The 17,443-nt window shown below is 40.8% G+C and overlaps 1 protein-coding gene across 2 annotated transcripts in view; it reads right to left on the bottom strand.

Annotated features, from left to right (window-relative positions):
• Positions 1 to 17,443, bottom strand: part of TBX15 (T-box transcription factor 15) — a 131,789-nt gene that overhangs the window by 46,314 nt on the left and 68,032 nt on the right. For both annotated transcript variants that reach the window (XM_077807349.1, XM_077807350.1), the window contains one exon: positions 2,563 to 2,776. In XM_077807349.1, coding sequence (XP_077663475.1) covers positions 2,563 to 2,776 — 214 coding nt within the window. The remainder of the gene's footprint in view (positions 1 to 2,562; positions 2,777 to 17,443) is intronic.

A 17,443-nucleotide genomic window follows, 5' to 3' on the forward strand; every position in this document is an offset into this window, starting at 1 on the left:
CATCACAGAGCATCAAGGGAATCCCGTGAGTGTGGTGCATCATGGGAGATGTAGTCCATCTGGGGAGCTCAGCCCACAGAGCAGAAGGGATGTATGAAACAACTGAACTACAACTTCCATGATATCCGGGGCAGCTCCAGGGATGTGGTTTAATGTCAAACCAAGTTGAAATGAAATGTTTCAATCCAGACATTTTGAAATATTTTGTTTCAATAAAAAAATCTCAAAACAAAATGTTTTCACAATTCCAAATCGCAAGAGTCTGTTTTCAGCCAAAAGTTTTTGGCTGAAAATTTTCATCAGAAATATCTTTTAGTAGAAAATGCAGTTTCTGCACAAATTAAATTTTCCAAAATTTTTGGAGGAATGCAAAAATGAAATATTTTGTTTAGGATGAGTTTGACCCAAATCTAAATATTTCAGTTTGTTGAGCTGACCCAAAATATTTTGTTTCATTAAACTGTAGCTTTCTATGCTGTCACATTGTATTCTGGGAGTTTTAGTTCAGGTGCCTCATGCCCCCCAGACTCTCCTGTGGGCTGGGATCCCTGGCTGGACTACATCTCCCATGATGCAATGCAGTATCCCTCTGACTGACCCACTCGGTGCCTCATGGAAAGCACATGACTGCAGGCATATCTTGGGAAGTGTAGTCCAGCCATGCAGCTTCTTGTCCATAGAAAAGAGGGGGGGCATAAGGCAGTTTAACAGTCAGAAATGAAACATTTCAGTTGGGGGAATATCTACATGTTTTGTTTCATTCAAAAATGCCACACAACATTCTGCCATCAAAATTTGGTGGAACTTTTCAGTCCACGTAAAATTTCAGTATTTCAACTTTTATCCACATTTGGAATAAAAATAAATATTGCAATATCAGAAATTCCCATGGGACACGCCTGACGATGGCAGTGGAGACACACAGAGCTGACATCTCCTCATAGTAATCACTCATTCTAAGTATGGATCCCAGTATGCACAAACCTGAGGAACAAAACAGGATGTTAGCCCCTTGGTCCCAAAGCCATTACCCACTCTTGTTTCTCAAGATCAGTGGGAATGGGTCTTAATTTAAATTGTAGGAGATTAAGGAACTGCAATTCATCTTCCAAATTTTCTCAAGCTGGGAACTTCAGGACATTTGATGAATCCCAAAAGAGATTTCAGCTCACAAATACCTTTCTCTTGTGCATGCTACTTAGGTGACTCCTGCAAACAACTGCAGAAGGAAATTGTGCCATAATCCCAGCCACTGCAAGGTTTGAGATCTATAGATGGAAAATATTATATAAGAGCAAGTATTATTATTAAGTTATTCCTGTCACCCCTCCTCTTCTATTTGTGATAGGAGGGCATGCACTGCAGTCTGAAAGAATGACAACACAAAGAGTATTGATGATCCTCTAATGATGAGGGGACCTCAAGTTAATGATGAGAGAGCCTCAAGAGGTCCCAAAAGTCAGTTTGGTTCTGATAAGTTTTCAAAGGATGGATATTTCCAAACTTTTCCCAAGCTATCTGATCCTCCTGGAGCCACAAAACAATGGTGAATATCCCACAAGAATAGCCTAAAAGGACCAGACTAAGAAATATTTTAATCATTTTCCTCAAACCTTCAGAAAGGTTCTATTTGCGTTTTTGAAAAAGAGGCAGAGCAGCTCATATTTTAGCCAAACTGGCTCACTCATCTTTTATCATTTCTCTGTCCATGGTGCTGATTTGTTTTTAACACACTTAATTGGAATTAAAACACCAATAGTTGGAAACATACAGCATTAAATTAATGCACATAGAGTTGGAATTCTCCCTCCCCTCTTCAAATCTGAGAACTCTAGAAATGTTAAAGCTAATCTCAGCTTTCATTTTTGGCTAATATAAAATTTTAACTATTTCAGTGAGTGAAAATGTCTTCAGTTATGGCTGATGGTGTGACAGTATGAACTGCCTTTTTTTAAAAAAATCCCAAATTACTCCTGGTTCCTCCATACTCCCAACTGAAATGCAGCTACTTCTGGGGTGGAAGATGACAGCTGTGAGAAATCCTATGTATGTACCTGTTAGCAGAGGACGTCAAGAATATACCCAGCTGGAGCTGAAGGAAGATGTTAGATTGGAACAAACCTGAGTTAATTCCACTAGAATTGGGATTAACAGAGCTAACCTCCTGGGGTGTTATGGGATCTTTAAAGAATATGAATGGCACAGGTTTCAACTGTATATCTCATCTGAAAGACAGCACTATGGCCATTTTTTCAGTATTTCCTCAGAAAGAAGACCAGCATCAACCATATCTTGATCTTGCAGTGAATGAATTTCCTTTAGAGGTCTTCTTTCTCAACAGTAATCTGGCTCAGCCCTGTTTAACCTGTGAGATCTGACAAGATCACAGCACAAGGAGGTACAGCTATATAACTTCCACAACTGTTTGCTTCTTCTAATTCATTCATATATTCATTCTCCTTTAAAGAAAGAAAATTAGTTTAAAACCCATCCATAACCATATTAAAAAGTGTATCCTCTTTCTGTTTGTTTTTACTGGGCAAGAAGCCAGGAGTATCTTACCTGCCTGCTTTAGTGATGATCATCTCTGTCCCAATGTCATGGAATCTTTTCCAGAGGTCAGCACACTGCAGCTCTACCTGGATCTCCTCCATGGATGATGGAGGAGGAGGTTGGGGACCTGAGCCACCAGATGTGAGGTCAGAGTGGGAGCCAAATGAGCAGGATGTTCTCTCAGTCAACACCTCTGTGTCTGACCCAGTGCTCTGCTCTGAATCTGAAAAGTAAATACACCAGGTAAGACACTTCAGTTCTGCTGCACCAGTGGGGGAAGGAAGGAAAAGAAACAACAGTGAGAACCTCTGGAGATGGTGCAATGGCCTTTTATTGTTCTGATTTATGACCTGATTTCTGGATCTCTGTTTCCAACATGACATCTAGCATTTTAGTAAAGTTTTAGAAACAGCTGAATAAAATTGCCCATAACATAAAATATAAAACATCACCATGATGCCAAGAATGAAGCACAATGTATAGATTAAAAATAGAAAGGAAAAAAATAATTCAACCAACAGTTAGATGGGCTCACTGGAAAACTACATTCCATTTAATTGCACATCATCCCACACTACTATTGCAGAGTTAGCTATTTTTAAACAAAGTACTTTTTTCCTTTTAATACCCTTGTCATCAAAAATAATGAAGGGGTTTTTGTTTTTGTTTTTTGGCAGCACCACTTTGGAAATGTATTTTATTTGTTCCTATACATAGGCAGCTAGTTATATGGGCCCGTGGTGCCCGTGCTCTACCAATAATTCAGGAACGTGGGCCCGGTTCCACCAGTGTCGAGGCTTATATTTTCAGATCCATAGGACGGACCGGGGCTACCATCCCGGGCCCTATGCTTTGGGCGGCCCTGCACTTCAGGGGGACGCAAGGTCCAGAGCAGTCTGGGGGTTAGTGGGGGGCCTGGCGCTGGCAGCAGCTCTGCCCCACTTCTTCCTGCCCCTGCTCTACCCCCGCCCCATCCCCACTCCACTTCTTCTCCCACCCCAACTCTTCCCACCCCTGCTCCAACCCCACCTCTCCCCCATTCCACCCCTTCCCTCAAGCCCCCGCCCCGCCTCTTTCTGGTTTCCACACCCTCCCGCGAGCAAAGCCGGGAGCGGGAGGGCGGAGCAGAACGGGGTGGGCTGGGGCTGGGTCACTCACTGCTGCCAGCACCAGGCCCCCTGCTAAATCCCCAGGCCACCCTGGACCCTGTGTTCCCCAGAAGCGCGGATCCCTGCAAAGCGCGGGGCCCGGGGCAGTTGCCCCAGTCTGTTCAATGGACAGGACGGCTCTACTTGGACCTGTTCTGGGCACCAACAAAAATTATACAAACCTGGCACCCATGTTCCTATAATATAATTTTTGGAACAATGACATTTCCTGGGAAAACAACCATGCCGCTTTTGGTGAGGAAAATGCTATAGGCTACCAAAGGACAAGGACGAAGGATGGTAAACATATGGAATCAGGGGAAAGCAACTGAAGCAAATGGCATAAAGGATTTCAAGAGACCCCAAGATCTCTTTGTGGAGAAGGAAGGGGATAAAGGGGGCTAGCTAAAGAAGAGAGCTGGGACTGAGATCAACCAAAAGAAAAGCTGGCATGTTGAGCCAGATGTCTATACTGAAAATATCTTTTGTACTAACAAGCAAAAGCACAATAATCAGTATAGTATGAGACTACTGGGGTAAATTAAAGTTATGTTTAACAGTGGTGATTCCTTGCACCAGTATTCATACCATCTTTACATCGAAAGAAATTCATAACATTTTTTAAATAGAGATTGCCTTACAAGTTGGTTTTATGGCAAATTACTAATATTAATATTAAATAATCAAGTGCAATTGATAAATAACAAGCATACACAGAAACTTTCAGAGAAAAGGATTCCAAGGAGCTTTGCAAATTTAAAAAATTGATATACAAACTATATCCAGGGATGACCTCACCAATCACTCAAATGCAGCCATGTCCATGGGAGAATAAGACATCTGTTTAATTGTGTACAGGAATATTACATACTGTTTAAGACAGGAAATACTGCCCAAAGGGGTCATATAGGAAGGGCTAGCACCAGGGCTAGCATCTCTTCCATTGCAAAAAGTGTGGTGGAATCTTTAATAATCACAAGTGGTCAGAGTCTCAGGACAGTTTGTCTGAAAGACATACCATCAGCAGCAGAGTACACCTGAAGGCAAAAAGCACTGGTTCAGTAAAGACTCAGAGAGAAACGTGCCACCTACTGAACCACCCAACACCACTTCCTGAAGCACATAAGTGTTCTTGGAAACCTCCTAAAAGTAATAACATGGGCACAAACTGCTTAGCTCATATTAGCTGATGAATTTACAGAATAAGGTGTAATTCACAAATCTTTTGCTTCTGTAACAATCCTGAGTGAACCTGGCTCTGAACCTCACTCTGAGCAATTTTCAGTATAAGTCATCCCTGAGATTTCTCATTGGACAATCTCTGGCTTTAAGCAGATGCCTTAGAGTCAACAGCATTTCAGTGAATTGACTGGAACTGTGTGCTACCGAGATCTACAGATCTTGGGCCTGATCCGCCTCTCTCCCGTTTTACATTGATGTAACTCCAGTAACTCCAGTAGAATTACTCCTGTTTGACAATGATGTAAGTGAAAAAAGAATCAGATCCTTTTATTATAATTCACTGTCCAGGTGCAAACTGTTAGTCCATTAGGCCTTCAGCAGTGGCCAATATCTTATGTGTCAATATCTGACCAACTGTGCAATGTGACACATGGGAAAATCAAATCCTTCCTTACCCCTACGACTATCACTTTTTTGTGCCCTGAAGCATGATCTGCGATTATCCCTATATTAGACTTCAGAACAGCAAATGCTATTGTTCAGAAAATTACTCTTTTGTTTTGTTTTGTTTTTCAATTTGGGAGATGGGTGAGGAGGACTCACTGGCATTGCCAGTTCTTTGTTCTGTAAGCATTGGGACTTACTTAGCATTTTCCTTCATTTTTGCTGAGCCAAGTCCTCCAATCTGGAGTCAGCCTTAAAAAAAGATTGATCCGGGGAAGTGCTGAGCACCTCCTTTGAGATCCAGAGTTCATTCCAGTCCTAATGAATTCCAAATCAGTTGCGGGTATTCAGCACCTCAAAGGCAGCTCCTGTGATTGATTTCCTACTCTGCATCCTGCAGTACTCCAAAACCATAGCATGCTATCTTCGATACGCACTGGGATACTGAGGATCAGGGACTTTGCTGTCCCCAAGTGAGTCTGAAAATGTCATCATACATAAAGAGGAATGGCCAGCTTGTCCTGCTCTTTTTAGTTTTATGTCCTAACAGAAAGAACCTGCTGCCTCCAGCCCCTATAGGGTTACTCATTGCAGAGACCAGTGGCTGGCCGTAGCATACATCATTTTGGCCCATCTACTTGTTTGTAATGGAATATAGCAGCAACACCGCCTGAGTCACTTCTGACACTTTGATCTTCTGGGCTTGGTTCTCTTCTCTTTGAATTCAACAGATTTACTTCTGGTTTACACCAGTGCAACTGTGGGGAGAATCAAGCCCTATGATTCTGGCTATGGAAGGAGTGGTTCCTGATGCAGAAAAGTTTGTGGACATGCTCAGTGGTGAGCAATGGCAGGCACCAGTTACTGCTGCTGACTGAGATACTAACAAACGGGCTTCCAGATGAGAGAAGTCATATGACTTCTTCTATCTCCCACAGGGAAAGGCCCCGCCAGAGTGCTTCATATAAAAGAACTGCTTCATATAAAACACCAAGTGCCTAATCTGAGATCCAGAGGAGGTGCAGGACAAACAGGCAAGTGACTCCCTGTGAAGGATGGAACACTATAGTGATTGGTATCATATGAAGGCTGGCTACCTGCTTCCATACACAGCACTGATGGGGTGGGGGGTGGGAATTCATACTATTTGCTAAGTACATTTGGTTCTTAGTGGTTACAGACCTATTAGGTGGAGTCTCTCTTCCTTCCAGGACAGGATATAGTCCCTCAGAAAGGACACATCAAAACTGAGCTCTTCCATTGCTGACATTAGTAAGGGTGGGAATGGAGACAATTGAGGATTTTAATCCTTTCATATAGTATCCTTACCCTTTTCACTTAGGGCGAGCTCAGTTCAGAGCTGTCTTCCTTGTTTCTAACAGCCACCATGGACTTGCACCAGCTGACTTTATGGACTTTTCTCTAGGAACTCCCTCCAGTCAAACATCTACATCCAGGATGTCCCTTCCCAAAATCCCATAGCTTCTTTATGGCTCCTGTTGACTGGAACAACTTCCTGTACCCCTGTGTTGTTGACTCTCCCACCATTCTCCAATATCTTCTAAAAACAACCCTTTTCTCTCTTGCCTGTACCTCATATATTCTCTTTCCCTCTGCTGTTCTCTGTTGTTTAACTCAGCTGTGATATATGTAGTGATGTAACTGGAAGGAAATGTTGACATTCTGTTTTCTGTGCAGAGAAGTCCCCGCCTACCACAGGAACATGCTGCCCCTTCAGCCAGCCCAGGCAATCTTCTCTCCCCAGAGAGACTAGAGAAGGAAAAGAGAATAAAGAGTCCACAACCTGCTACCCCACATCACAAAGTGCCTGTAGAACCAGTGAGTTCATCCCATTTCAGATGATGGAGACTGTGTCTGACCTGCATAAGAAGAGCTGGTGCTGTTTGTGAGGAACATCTTGCAACAATATTGACAGTTAGGTTCAGAAGATGCCCTGGGCTTTTTTTACATGCATAATAAACATCCCTAGACCTGAAGCAATGACCTTCTGTCTGTTGGACTTGGTGTTTATAACAAGTTCTCCTCTTTCTGTTACCCTATTGTATGGATTTTTACTGTCATGAAAGGCCCTGAATATCACATTGACCACATATCCAGCAGTCTGCTAGCATTGGGCCAGAAGGAAAAGGGAACTCCTGGAATGGTTAACAGTGCCTGTGCCTATCACCAACACCATGAGGTCACTTTGTGAGTCCTCAGGGATGTTGGTGCTTGGGAAGGCTGGCTGGGACCGGAGGACAAGAGGGAAGTATTATGGTTTGTTTGATGTTATGATTGTTGTTTTGTTAACTTTACCAATAATCCCTTTTTAGATCTCCTTTTCCTGTTCCCTCCAAACAAATTGAACTTCCTTATGGCTTTCACCATGGTTTTCAGCATATATGCCATTTTTTGTCTATGGGCTCTACAGAGCTTTGTATGCACTACTGTGAACTGAAACTGTTCTCAGAGGCAGTGTGACGCCCAATAATGTGCACATTTCCCAAAAATGCTACAAACTGAGAGCCACCAGAACCTGTTGCCAATGAACTGGTTATACAACAAAAAATGTTACTACCGTCCCAACCATAGAACTCATCTCATTTCAAAGGCAAGCATCTCCTAGTGGACCAATAGTGTTACATAGACACTTAATGGAGGTTAAGGGGCATGCCTACTGTAACAAATCACTTTTAAATGGGTGTTAAATATGACATTGTCCCTACTGTTTAGTTAAAAAAATTAAAGTCTATCTATTTGCCTTCTGAAACAACAACCCAGTATCTCCTATCTATTTTCCACTATACACAAGCCCAGTGTCTTCCCCACCCAGGGCTAAATTCTGCCCCAGTTTCACTGTGCAAATCTATTGATATTCCAATCCCTTCCATAGGCATAAGCAAGAGCAGAATTTAACATAACATAAGAACATAAGCCCATAAGAATGGTCATACTGGGTCAGACCAAAGGGCCATCTAGCCCTGTATCCTGTCTGCCGACAGTGGACAATGCCAGGTGCCCCAGAGGGAGTGAACCTAACAGGTAATGGTCTAGTGATCTCTCTCCTGCCATCCAGCTCCACTCTCTGACAAACAGTGATCCCCTCTTTCCACAGCCCAACAACACAATGCCACCATCTGCATTATGTGGTGCACAACAGGGCAGCATCCCTGACCTGCTTTCTGCAGCATAGCCGCATATCCCTACTTGCCCTGGAGTCCCACTTTATACAACCACAACAGCCTACTATCTTCAAGTGCTTTCTATAACCCAGTTGCCCAATGTCCCCCACACAGACAACCTACCTTTCCATAACAGCCAACTTGTGACCACACAGCAACCCAGTGCTGAAGATGAAGCCATATCAGAGCTATGAAAGGTGCTGACTTTTTTCACTGATTCTACACATTGTTTTTCAGCAGGGCTTTATTTGTACTTGGAATACAATGGAAATATTGGGCCTTATAGTCAAGCATTAAGAAAAATGACCCGTGGTCATATAAGGTAAATCTTGCATTCAAGTAGTACAACTCGTGCACTCAAAAAATGCATTACTCTCAAGTACCCAAGCATAAACAAGGGAGTAGTGTGTAGGAGTAGGGGAGGTGATTTTACCTCTGTACATGGCACTGGTGAGACCAGTTCTGGAATACTGTGTCTAGTACTAATGTCCATGTTTTAAAAAGAATGTTGGAAAAAGTTGGAGAGGGTGTAGGAAAGAGTCACAAAAATGGTTCATGGAATGGAGAAAATGTCTTATAGTGAGAGACTTACAGAGCTCAGTCTGTTTAGCTTATCAAAAAGAAGATTGATAGGTGACTTGATTACAGAGTGTAAGTACCTTCAAGGGCAGAAAATACAATGAACTAAAGGGCTCTTTCATCTAGTGGGAAAAAGGCATATAAGACCCAAGGGATGGCAGCTGAAACCAGATAAATATAAATAAGAAATTAGCCATACATTTTAACAGTGAGAGCGATTAACCCTTGGAACAAACTCCAAAGGGAAGTGGTGGATTTTCCATCTCTTGATGTCTTCAGATTAAGACTGGATGTCTTTCTGGAAGATATGCTTTAGCCACAACACAAGTTACTGGGCTCAGTATAGGGGTAAGTGGGTGATGTGTAATGGATTATGATATACAGGAGGTCAGACTGGATGACCTAATGGCCCCTGCTGGACTTTAAACTCTATGAATCTATAAATCTTTGTTTTGGGAGTTGCACTTCTGTAACTCAGGGCAGAACTGGTCCACAATGACTGTCTTCAGATCTCCTAATGGGTTCTCCTATTGGTCACCTATTTTGGAGGCATTACTCATTATATTAGGCTTCAAAAATGCCTTACTGTAAAGAACTCAAGATACTAAACTACACAATATTAAAAATAAAGAGAAAAACCTTACATGTGTATAATGCCACTTCTCCAGGAACACTTTACAACCCTTAACACACACTCTCTCTCTCTCTGTTTGTGTATTTATATATACATAGTGTGGATTCCTTCCCACTCCACTGCAATGACGGTTTCTCTGGGCCAGAATGTGGCAGCTGTTAGGTTTTAGTTATTTATTTGCACAGCTTATTTCTGTTTGCAAGCTTTGTGAACATTTTGTACAACAGGTGGCCATTACTCTTCTTAAAGTACATTTGCTAACAATAAGAATCTATGCTCTAAATAGATCACGCAAAACCCTGCACACACGTAGACATGGCAAACTTGGGTGAGGTCACATATAGTCATATAGTGTCCCTTGTGGTAGAGACAGAACACAGCTGAAATGACTATAAAGGGAATTCCTTATTCAGGCTGCTGAACACAGACAGAGCCTGTGGTTCTCTCTAGATCTCTCACTTTCATATTAACTAATGTCAGCACAAGGGGCCTCCACAAAGTCAATCACATATAACAGACATGCATAAAAGGACCTTGTTATTGGGGTCATAAGTACAAAAGGTCACACACCTAGGAAGGCTAAGTGCTTGGAGGATATAGCAACCACATAGTGGCAGCTCAACCACATAGATCTCCCCCTAAGTATCCTTCACAGTAGCCAAATGCCACATAAACATAAAATACAGCTGGAAGATAATTCTACAGCAGTCTGTCATGGTGTACCAGAGTGTCTCACCAGAAAAACTATTTTTCATTCATTCATTCTAATGTATTAACTGTGCTCTCTCAAACTTGAGGTACATTATAAAAAGCATGCAGTCCCAATTGTAATACATTCATTATTATTAATATGTATTATATGTACTACACTAGCCCCCCAGATAATATTGGGCCTATTGTGCTAGCCAATGTAAAGACACACAGGGTCTGGTTTTCATTTACGAATGCCCCTTTACACACTCTGGCAGCAGAAAGGGGCCTTAAAATAATTTCCTTCCACTTTAAGACCTTTTACACAGCCAGAGCAGATCTCAACATAAATGAGAATTAGGTCCATAGGGACAGACTTTACAAGCTCAGTAGAGGAGACAGACAAAAAGTGGGAGAAAGGTAAGTATTATTATCATCCCATTTTACAGATGGGGACTGAAGCACAGGCAGATTAAATAGCTTGCCCAAAGTCACCCATGAAATCTATGACAGAGTCAGGATTTCAATCCAGAGCTCATGAGCCTTGTTCCAGTGTCTTAACCACAAGGATATCCTTTTTATCCTTCAATAAGTTTTAGAAGTGTGCTTAATGAGGGCTATACCCATCAGTAGGGATACTGAAATGCTCTAAAACTCATTGCTATGTTAATCAATAATAGAAAAAGAAGACTGAAAATATGCCCTAGAATGTTTGACAAATTGAGTGGTTACATATAGCCACATCAGAAATATTAATAAGAGAATCTAAAAGTGAAAACACAAAAAGTAAACAACAGTCACTCTAGTTCAAAATGTGGGTCTCACATCCACTGGACTGCTTATTGCCAGGCTCCATTACTTCCTCCTTGGTTTATTCCACACAAGACTCAGTAAAGGAACATGGGTCCGATCGAAGTTAAAAATATGTGCCTGATTCACTGGTATGCTTCATCTGCTTGGCACTGCTCCAGCAATGCAAAGTTGCTGTACACCTATTTTAATCCACAAGTTGAATTGGATTTACTGCTCCTCTGAATTGGTAGAGCAGTGCAAAGCAGATGATGTTTACCAGTGTATTTGGCCCTATATGTTTGTCTCAGAAAGCTAACTCTTGCTTCATCCAGGAATATGGGTATATATTCACAGTCTAAAACTTAATTAATTAGCCTCTTACAGTTTGTATGGCAACGTCCACCTTCTCTGTATGTATATACATATCTTCTTATTATATGTTCCATTCTATGCATCCGATGAAGAGGGCTGTAGCCCACGAAAGCTTATGCTCTAATAAATGTGTTAGTCTCTAAGGTGCCACAAGTACTCCTGTTCTTAAAACTTTAAAGTGGCTCTTTATCTCCCAATCAGTCCTCTTCTTCAACAGTGTTGAGGTCCCACCTAGCAGTGTGGAGGTAAAGAAAGCTTTTACATTTTGAAGATTACAGTTTGGGGCCAGATTTTCAAGAGAGCTCAGCTCCCATTTAGAGCTGCTCCAGTTGAGAATGGGAGCTACTGAATGCTGAGCTCTTTTGAAAACCTAGCCATTGGAATCTTCCTTGCAAAGCACATTACGCATGTGTGAAGCAGGGGACCAGGACTGTTGTATGTGAAGTTTCAGAACAGAATTTATTTGCAGGGTTTAGTCCCACGAACCAGTCAGTCTGGACCTTACCCAAGATTATCTGTCACAGTCAAGAAATTCGTCCATTCCATCGATCTGATGTTAAACAAGAGCCTATTATATCAACACTATCATCTCTGGATTTATGTATCTTGCTCTCTTTTATAGTCTCCTTTATCGGCATATCCTGGTGCTCCACAACTGCCCTCAGTATTAGTTTGCAGGGCAACTAATCCTGGTGATTTAAAATATTTCAATCCTTCCAGCTGCTGAGCACCCTCAACTTCCACTGAAGAAAATGGGGCTGAGGATATTCAGTATCTCAATGGATGGACCACTAGTGAGCAAAGTGCAACTAAACTTCCAGAATGGAAGAAATCAGGAGAATCTTAACAGTCACTGAGACATATTTGCAGCTTGTGTAAATTGGCATTGCTCCACTGACTCTGAAGGACAAGAAATTACCAAATTGACTTATAAAGAGACTGTTCAAATATCTGAGGTTAAAAAAGCCTGTACCTGAAATGGAAAAGGAGGAGGGAACCAGACAAGAATATAACAAATCAGTTAACGCTGCACAAAAAAAGAAAAGGGCAACATCCACCACCAAATGCAGAGCAAAAGAGAGGCTATGGGTTTTTACAAATATAAAAAGTACCACAGAGAAAGTGGCCCATAAATAAAAGAGGAGGAGGGTATGCAATTAGTGATCTCTTTAACCTGACCAGGATACTCAGCTGTACAGACTACAAAGAAGTTGTTCTACCAACGTCCAAGAGTCTATGTAAAAATTAAAGAGTGGGAACACACCTGAAAGGTAAGGAAAACTAAAAAAAAAAAAAAAGGTGAGACAGGTGGATACATCCTATGGTGTCGCTCTTACATAGGACGATTATAGATAAAATCACACCACAAACATTTAGAGTTTGGTCTGAACCAAAATTTTGGATCTCACTAACTGCAAAGTGTGCAGTTTTAAACCACGTCCAAGCTTTATGGCTGACCCTTCCTAATCACAGCCTCTGTGGCAGTTTGTTTCTGGATTCTTCAGCTTGCACTTATCTCTACCAGCAAAAACAAAAATTGGTGAAGAAAGGAAAAACTATCATCTCACTGCCACAAACTGCCCATAGGAATAATGCTAGAAATGTGTGATACTCTCCCTGAGATTAAAGTTCTCAAAATTAGCCATAGCCAAACTGAACCTACAGTCCATCAAACAATTCAACTCAAACAAATCAAAGATTGTCATTTTAAATGTTTATGAATACCAGTTCACAGAAATGTGGTGATTTATGAACTCCAAACAAGGGGCATTACATATGTCTCCCTATACCATCACTTTTTGCTGTGGCTATGACCCAGAAGTATTAGGGAGTCAGTCACTATAACGAAGAGTGTCTAATCCTTTCTTGAGTCCTGCTAAGCTCTTGGCCTCGAAGACATCATGTGCCAGTGAGTTCCACAATGTAATTACACAATGGGGGAAAAAAGTATTTCCTTTTTTCACTTTTAAATGTGTTTAAATGTTCCTTTTAGTTCAATTTGAATGTCCTCTTGTTTTTGTATTATGAGAATACATTAATATAAGCAACTGTTCCCTTCTCAGTATTCTTCATTATTTTAGATACCTCTACCATATCCCTTTTCTATGGGATAAATTCACCAATCCCAATAAGACCTGGCTTGAAATTTTCCATTTGAATGATTTTCTGGAAAAAAAAAAGTTTCCACAAAAATCAAAAGTTTGGGTGAGAAATTTTCCCCCCAAAATTCAATTTTTTTGTCAGGAAAGCTGAAATGAAATATTTTGTTTTGGGTTGATTCAACCTGAATTGGAATATTTTGTTTTGATGAACTGATCCCAAAATTTTAGTTTCAGATAAGTTCAGCAAAATATTAAACTGCATTTCCCTATCAGCACACTGCCTTATGGAAATTATATTTTGGACTCCCATTTCTCCCTGTGCACTTGGATCCCATAATGCAGTGCTATCTTCTGACTAAGCCACATGGTGCATCATGGGAGATATAGTCTGGCCAGGGAGCCTGACTCAGGCTCCTGAACTACAACTCCTATTAGGCAACGTGCCACAATGGGAAATGCAGTTTAATAACTGGTAACAAAAACAATGCAGGTCAGTTCAACAAACCAAAACAAAATGTTTCAATTTCAGAATGTCAAAATATTTCATTTCTCTCAAAATTGCAATATGTTTATTTTGGCATTTCTGAACTGGTTGGTTTTTTTTTTATATCCATTCTGTGGAAATTTTCAAAATTTCAACTTTTCATCCAGATTTGGGATGCAAACATGTGGAAATGTCAGAATTTCCCATGGGATGGAAATTCTGAATTTCTCTCACCTCCATTACCAGTCCTTTAAGTCTTTCTTCAGATGGAAGCTCTTCCATTCCTCGAATTATTTTTATCATCTGTCTCTGAACGCCCTTCATTTTAAAAAAATTGGGTTCCTGGAACTGTACTCAACATTCAAGATGAGTGTGTACCATTGATATATGTAATGGAATTATATTTTCATTAGTATTTTCTATACCATTTCCTTATGCAATTTAACTTTTTGTTTGTTTTTTAACCTCTTTTTTGCATAGTGAGCAGAAATTTTAATTGAACTGTCTATAACCATCCTCAGGTATTTTTTCCTGAGTAGCAAATTTATTGCTTTCTTCAGAGACTTCAGAGAAAGATTAATACCTTGTATCCAAACTGGATCATTTGTACTACTAGTGTCTGGCCATATAATAAGGTATCTATGGTTGAATGAGACAGCTCACCAGAAAACTTTGTATGAAATAGAGATTTCCTTTTTAACTTCTAGCCCCCAAGGACCACACAAAACTTTATTTGAAACAAAGCCTGCATTACTGTGTGAGACAGAACAGTGTCACAAACTAAAGGGGATAGTAATGAATATAAATCACAAGCTAGGAATTGTAAAAAAATTGACAAAGGAAACAAAATGATAAAAGGAAAAGCATATGTCCAGTAGAGTTAAGGACAATAAAAGAGTTTTTAAAAGTATATTTTAAGAAAAAAAAAGAAACCTAACATGGTACTGGTCAATTACTAGATGGAAATGGTAGAATTAACAATAATGCAGAAAAGGCAGAAGTGTTCAATAAATATTTCTGTTCTATATTTGAGGAAAAGCAAGATGATGTAATCATATTATATGACAATGATGATACTCTTTACATTCCAATAGTAACTCATGAGGCTGTGAAACAGCAGCTAATAAAGTGAGAAAGTTTTATATCAGCATGTCTGGATAACTTACATCCAAGAGTTTTAAAAGAGCTGATTGAGGTCACTGGAACATTAATGCTGATTTTCAATAGGTCTTGGAAGACTGGAGAAGTTCCAGAAGACAGGAAGAAAGCTAATGTTGAATCAATATTAAAAAAGAGTGAACAGGATGACCTGGATAATAATAAGCCTGTGAGGTTGACATTGACCCAAGGCAGAAAATGAAGCAGTTCACACGGGATTCATTTAATAAAGAATTAAAGGAGGGTAATGTAATTAATGTTAATGAACGGGAGCTTATGGAAAACAGATCCTGTTAATCTAACTCAATTTCATTATTTTATGAAATTACAAGTTTGATTGATAAACATAATAGTGTTGATGTAATAGACAGACTTCTGTAAGGCATTTGACTTGGTAAAGCACAACATTTGATCAAAAAACTAGCAAGATATCAAATTAACAAGGCACACATTACATAGATTAAAAGATGGCTAACTGATAGGTCTCAACGTGTAATTGTAAATGGAGAATCATCATCAAATGGGTGGAACAAAGAGAGAGAGAAGGGAGAAGAGAGAAGGGAGAGAAGGAAGGCTGAACTGGCAGCCTGCACTGATTGTGAATTTGTCTTACTTTGTTTTGTTTGAATTAACCAAACACTGCCCTGGAAGAAGGACCTGAAAGACTCTTGGTGTGGCAGAGACTCGTTCCTGGGAAAGTTAGGTGTGTGTGGGCAAGTGACGGGTCCCTGGAATTGAGCGGAAACAGAGGCAGCGGCTAATCTGAAGCCAGACCAGTAAGGCAGCCCTCCTATAGGGTGTAGGAAGCCAAGCCCCCTTGCTACCTTGAGCTGACTACCTTCACTCATGGTGCAGGAGGGGAAACAGGCTCTGTAGAGCCACTATGTTCCCCTTTAAGTGGGTGGAGAGGTAGGAATAGGTCGCTCCTTGGCTTCATCCCTGCTCCCTACATGCCAGGCAGCGTAGCTGAGCCAGCACCTCGACAGACATATACTGCACTGAGTCTATACCTATTTATTCCCTCCCCTGAGCAGCAGAGAGCCGGAAAGGAGTGCTTGACTCCGTATGTCACAACCTACCTCCTGGATTACTCCAGGACAGCAACAACAACACATTACCCCATGCTCAGAGCAGATTGTTAATTCACACTAGCCTATAGTAGGAACTGTCCTTCTCTAGTTAGGCCTGGAGAGAGGGGAGCTGGAATATTGTGTTCAGCTGGAGCACTTCAGTAGCCGAAAGATGTAGGAGAAACCTGGAAGGAGTTCAAACTAGAGGAAAAAATACTTAAAGAGCTAGATGGATTGATTTATGGGAAAAGATTTTAGAAGAACTATATATGTATAGTGATGCACAGGTGCACAAGATAACCATATATAGATATTTGAAGAGTATAAGCACTAAAGATGGATGCTAAGGCCAAGACTTTTTTAAAAATGTGTGCTTAAAGGTAGGCTCCTAAATGCATATTTAAACAGTGAAATAAGTGGTCTGGTTTTCCAAAGTTCTAAGCACCCAGAGCCCCTTGTAGATTTCAATGGAGTAACACCATCACAAAGCTAATGTAACAGAGAGGTGAACCAGTCTTAGTGAGCATTTTCTTTTTCTTTAACAGAAAACCTCATGGTTGCACGGATGGTTATTTGTGGCTTGGCTTTCTCTCTCTTGCATTACAAGCTATTTTTGGTTCAAGTTTCCAAAGCAGCATCCTTACACAGTGTGCCAGTCATGATCCCAGACAGCCATACACCCACAAGCAATCACGCATAGATTCCATCAGCCAGATCCTCAGCTGGTGTAATTCTGTTCATTTTGACTGAGCTACCCTGACTCACACCAGCTGAAGATTTGGCCCAAAGATAAACGCACATACAGTTGTCCCCTATCTGTATACATTACCAGTCAAACAGGAGGAGCACGCACATTCATACACACATTTTCAAACATCCTGGCAATCACAAGCTGAACCAAATGAACCTGCAAGTTCCTTTCATATTTATAGACTCACACATTCCAATCACACAGGCACTGAAGAGGTCCCAAACCTTTTCCCTTCATCGAAAGAAATCTTTGTTCTTGTCCTGATATTCAGTGTCACTCACAAAGAAATCCATTCAAACACC

This window comes from Eretmochelys imbricata, chromosome 1 (genome assembly GCF_965152235.1).
Source record: "Eretmochelys imbricata isolate rEreImb1 chromosome 1, rEreImb1.hap1, whole genome shotgun sequence".
In the NCBI taxonomy this organism is placed as follows: domain Eukaryota; kingdom Metazoa; phylum Chordata; order Testudines; family Cheloniidae; genus Eretmochelys; species Eretmochelys imbricata.